The sequence below is a fragment of the Clytia hemisphaerica genome, unplaced genomic scaffold (genome assembly GCF_902728285.1).
Source record: "Clytia hemisphaerica strain Z4C2 unplaced genomic scaffold, Clytia hemisphaerica genome assembly, whole genome shotgun sequence".
Classification (NCBI taxonomy): domain Eukaryota; kingdom Metazoa; phylum Cnidaria; class Hydrozoa; order Leptothecata; family Clytiidae; genus Clytia; species Clytia hemisphaerica.
Genome location: NW_027103836.1, coordinates 349,877 through 355,259, shown reverse-complemented (window position 1 = coordinate 355,259; position 5,383 = coordinate 349,877). Strand labels below are relative to the sequence as shown.

The following is a 5,383-nucleotide window of genomic DNA, read 5'->3' as shown; positions in this document are numbered from 1 at the left end:
GAAAAAAATATCTCAAAGATTTTTTGCAGCAGCGCTGCTGTATGATAAAGTAATCAAACCAATCAGATATCTTGGAACTTGTCACGTGGTACTTGTTTATCTAAAAACGAAAGTGAAAAAGCATTTTTTGGGTACAAAGTCAAATTTAAATTTTTTCTAGAACTGGCACCACAAAGTCTGACTGCTGAAAAACCTTCTGCTCTTATAAACTGGTAAACTGGTTTGTATTTACTGTGTTTTTAATTTTATATTTTAAGCTTGACTTTCACTCTATAATCTTGCTGGAATTTCGATTAATTACTGGTATAATTCTTTTTTTAATTATTGAAAAAGAAAAAGAAAAAAAACTATTAAAAAATGCTTGCTCTATGGATAACAATAGGGGTGACAGGAACCTACATAACAGCTTCAATACTCTTTGGAAGGTTTCCTACCTTGCTTCACAAAAAGAAGAAACAAAAATTTCGCTGTCAGCACATCAGCCATCGGGGAGGTACGTTATAGACCTTTTTTAAAATATGATAAGAGATTGAGGAATTAGGAATAATATGATGGTATGTGGTGCTGATTTAAAGTTTATTTCTTTGCTTTTAGCGATCAGAGAGCGGTAATATTTTTTCAATCAGTGATTCTCCAACCTTCCTATTAGAGTTGGACTATAGAGTTGGTCTGATCTTGACATCCCTCCTCTCTAGTTCTAAGAAATCCGTGATTGAAACCTTGTTTCTAGTAGTTGGTTAGTGGTCAGCAGAGAAGGGGAAAACATATTTTTCAATAGTTGTTTGGGAAAACAGCAACCTATTGACTCAGTGCCTCATATCAAATTATTCCATCCATTTGGGCCAGAAACTAGGGTAGAACCATCTGCATATAAAACCCTCTGAAAAGAAAAGTTTTGTGAAAAAGGGGCTTAACACAACAATTGGGCTATTGCATTTTTAAACCATACAGGGGTATTGACAAACTTTTCTAGAGGGGTCTGAGCCTTGATTTTCAAGAGTTTTTTGTTCCTTTTTCAGATTTTCCAAGGGGGTTATTGAAGGTTTCCAGGGGGTTCTCTCTTCATAAACTGATATCAATAGTTGTTTTCCAGCCCCTTTTCCCCAAAATTTCACTTTCCAGAGGGGTCTTCCCCTTCCAGGAGATAATTTGTTATTCAAAATTTTCAGGGAAGTTAGTGAAAAAAGTTTGTCAATACCCCTGTATAATTTTTTTTGGAAGTCTTCAGTGGACCGCCTGAAGGGCCTGGAAACCCTCTACGATCCCCTTGGAAAAATATGGAAAAATAAACAAAAACCCATTGAAAATCCAAGCTCTCAGACCTCCTGGAAAAGTTTGTCGATACCCTTGTCTTGGAATGAAATAGCCTGTTGTTTCTATCTACAATCTAAGTCAATCTAAAGAAGGGTGTCAAAATAAGTTTGAGGGATGTAGACATAATAGACTAACTATGCTACTAATCTAATTACTTTAACTGTAAGTTGGTCTAATTATAGGGCAATCCGCATTTTATTCCATCACAAGTCACTTGTTTTTAAAGATAGCTTGTGGATTAATTTTGATGAAAATTAAAAATTGGGGGAATTTGGCAGATTTTGGCAAATATTTTAGAAAATTGATTTACGGAATTAAAGAAAATTATGTTAACTTTGTTTAGTTATATACAGTATTACTACCTTATCGATTAAATTCATCATCATCATCATCATTTTTTTTTATATTAAAAATTAAATCCACGCCAAAATTAATCCACTTGAGATAGAAGGCTGAAGATGACCATTTTACAATTATTCTTTTCGGTGACTTGAATTTTGAGTTTCTTGAAGATGCAGTTTTCAAAATTTGTTTTCTTATTTTATCTTATTTAAAGGATAGATAGTATGAAGGTCAGAATTGATGATCTGACACTGTTATCTTGGCTTTTTTTCCAGGTGCTGGAGAGAATCTAGAAAATACAATAACTGCATACAAAGAGTAAGTTCAAATCATGAATATCTAAAATTACATCTTTTACTGCCTTATTGATAATGTTCAATGAAAAGCTTTTTCATTACAAAATGAATAGATTTATTTGTTTCATTATCATAGTGCAATCAAGAACGGAACAAATATGATTGAATTGGATGTTCAATTAACTGCAGATGGAGTGGTAAAAAAGTTTTTCTTTCTTTCAAAAACGTTATTAACAATAGCCTAATCCTTACACAGGGCTTTTTCATTTACACAGATATTGAAATAACTTGTCATCCAATTCTACCTTGTGTTTCAGGTTGTAGTATCTCATGATAACGAATTGGGCAGAATAACTGGAGCTGAGGGATTGATATCGGAAACCAACTTTGAGGTAAATTGTGTATATATGTATGACATGAATAAAATATAGAATTGTTAGTTAGTTACAGGTATAAAAATTCAATATCAAACAAAATTGCTCTTATAAAATTATCCAAGATTATATTGTGATACAATGTTTTTTCTTTTAGGATTTGCCTTGCTTACAACCAGTACAAGACATTACTTTTGATATAGGTAATAAACACTTCATGGATAATTTATTATGATACTTGAAAGAATACAAGGAGCTTGTTGACTAATCATATTAGAATTTAGAACTATTTCAAGAATGATTATCCAAAAAACCTTCCTCAGTGAGATATGATCATCAGAATTTTATCATGGTAACTTGCTTTCAGCTCCTCAAAGCTTTGATACTGCAATAACTAAAAAAATGTTGTCTGGTCTTCTGAGGTTGCACTGGGTATGATTATAACTTCACATTGGTGTTATTATTTGTTGTTTAAGGTGCAAAAATGACAAGTGATAGCAAAGACAACAAAATACCAACTTTGCGTAAAGTATTTGAAGAATTCCCAAACATTCCTATGAATATTGACATCAAAAGAAATGATGATGAATTAATCGATAAGGTAACTAAACAAAGAAAAAAGTTTATTTTTCATTATGGAATCGTTGTTGTGGGAATGACACGTTTTTCTTAAGATAAGAACTCTAGAAGACTAATAAATGAATGGACAAAGGTATCATAAATTTTTAATCATTTTTATTTAGACTCTGGCTTTGATTAAAGAATTCCAAAGAGAAGAAATAGTTGCAGCTGGAAATTTCAGTGAAACAATTACTGGGAAAATTCATCAAAGGGTATTGTTCGCTAAATTTTTACAAAGACTGTTATATTGTTTACTTCTCATAGTTTTGAATTTGCAAGCTCTTTTTGATTTTTATGGAGTAAGATTGGTTTGTAACCTTTTTCTAACTCTACACATAGTATTGAGCACAATTAGATGAAGTTATTAATTTATGTAAAACTGAAATCTTTTTAAATCGTTTGCTTTTTTTTAAACATGTATACTTTTAAAATAAAGCAAACATTTGCAGATTATTTCGTTGATTTGAATGTAAATTCTGAGCCATATCATAATGCTGAATACCATTGAACTGCAACATTTAGGTTCTTCAAAAAAGTTTCCCTTATCGTTAATTTCAAGGCATCGCAAAATGCCATAAAGTTAATGGACTTTGAGCTGCTGCAAAAGTGAAATCATTTTTTCCTATCATAGGCACCAAAGATACCATTGATATTTTCAATGAAGAAAGTAATGATAACTCTGGTATTATTTTACACTGGCTTGCTTCCCTTTATACCACTCAAAGAAGACTTTTTCGAAATACCACTACCAAGGGTTATTTTAAGGTAAAATTTATTGAAATACATGTTTTTTTTATAAGCATACAAAAATCTGAAAACAGGCTCAGAGATGCTTAGGTCGAAAGCTTAATAAGGCTGTAAAATGCTTGAGGGGATGCTTAGATCTAAAGCATAAATTTAGGGAAATACTGAAAATCCGTGAAATTCCAGCCAAAAAAAGCCAAAATCAGGAAAAATATATTTTTTGTAGGCTCAAGCAATGCTTGCCATATGCTTAATTTTTTCCCATATCTGAGCCTAGATATGCTTATAAGTGCAATGCTTATAAAAAAAAACATGTATCTCAAATAAACAAACATTTAGGAACATTCCGCTATGATGTGCGAAACTGTGGATTTAATTCCTAGCCAGGTTTTACAGAAAGACTTTAGAAACTGGTATTTAATCTATCTGGTGCCCACCCTTCCTTAGGTTTACTTTATTTATTTTATATTTTAGGCATCCAGACACATTCGTCAACATAAGAACTTTGTTGAAAATTGCAGACTGGTAAGATCTTCATTTAAATACCTTACCTTGAGTTACCTTGAGCTTGTTTCGTAATATCTTTACGCATCCATCCTGTGAGGACCGATGTAAATTTTCATATTGATGATGCTGTTTGTTTCAGCTCGTCTCATCATAGTGTAGCCAGTAACGAGTGGCTCGTCGGGAACTGTAAGAAGATATTTATCCAGCTCAGTTTTGAATTTCAATTTCTTGCACCCAGTGAGATCCCTCAGACGTTTTGGCAGCGAGTTGAAAAGCCTTGGTCCTTGGACTTTAAAACTTGAGTATATGACTTTTTGCCAGGGCCCCCTTTTCACTAGTGGTATGTGACATTTTCTTCCTTGTCTGGGATTGGCATAGAACGTGATTGTCCCAGGATTTGGGACAAGCTTCTCAATAATACACCAAGTGTATATGATAATATATCTTTCACGCCTTCTCTGCAGTGAAAACAGTTTTAATGTTTGTAGTCTTTCCCAATAGTTTTGGTTGTGTAGGTTTTTAATCCTCCTTGTGAATGATTTTTGGAGATCTTCGATCTGCTGGATCAGATTAACTTCATTGGGTGACCATAGTTGAGAACAGTTGTCGATGTGTGGTATGACTAAAGACTTCCAAAGAGTGAGCATGACATCATGTTCTCTTGAGCTGACTGTTCTCAGAATCCAACCAATGAGTATCTGTACTTTTTCTACAATGGTTAGAATATGTTGGTTGAATTTCGCATCGTCTGACATGGTAACACCAAGATCCCTTGTTGAAGATTTGGTTTGGATTATCTTTCCTTCACCTGTGAAATAACTGGTGGCTGGTCCGTTTCCATAATGGAGATGCTCGAACTTTTTTCCATTTAACATCATTTTGTTTATGGTCGACCATTGATATACATTGTTAAGGTCGTTTTGTAGGTGAAACTGGTCAATGATGTTTTGGATTTCCTTTCTTTACTCGTGTGTCATCAGCAAAACTTGCAAGTTCTGCTTTGGTTGTCCCTTCATCAATGTCTGATATCATGATGATGAAGAATAATGGCCCAAGAACCGATCCTTGAGGTACTCCTGATTGAATTTTTTGCCTGGTACGACTTGTGACCGTCTACAAATACTACTTGGTTTCTGTCTTGAAGAAATGACTTAATCCATTTAAGTAGTTTGTCTGTTATTCCAA

General features: G+C 33.4%; 1 protein-coding gene across 1 annotated transcript in view; it reads left to right on the top strand.

The window, feature by feature from the left end:
* LOC136807112 (lysophospholipase D GDPD1-like) overlaps positions 1-5,383 on the top strand; it is a 186,601-nt gene that overhangs the window by 175,832 nt on the left and 5,386 nt on the right. Inside the window, exons 2-10 of the mRNA XM_067063681.1 lie at positions 334-493; positions 1,932-1,974; positions 2,089-2,149; positions 2,270-2,344; positions 2,484-2,529; positions 2,803-2,927; positions 3,070-3,159; positions 3,579-3,712; positions 4,166-4,216. Of these exons, the coding sequence (XP_066919782.1) occupies positions 358-493; positions 1,932-1,974; positions 2,089-2,149; positions 2,270-2,344; positions 2,484-2,529; positions 2,803-2,927; positions 3,070-3,159; positions 3,579-3,712; positions 4,166-4,216 (761 nt within the window). The 5' untranslated portion in view covers positions 334-357. The remainder of the gene's footprint in view (positions 1-333; positions 494-1,931; positions 1,975-2,088; positions 2,150-2,269; positions 2,345-2,483; positions 2,530-2,802; positions 2,928-3,069; positions 3,160-3,578; positions 3,713-4,165; positions 4,217-5,383) is intronic.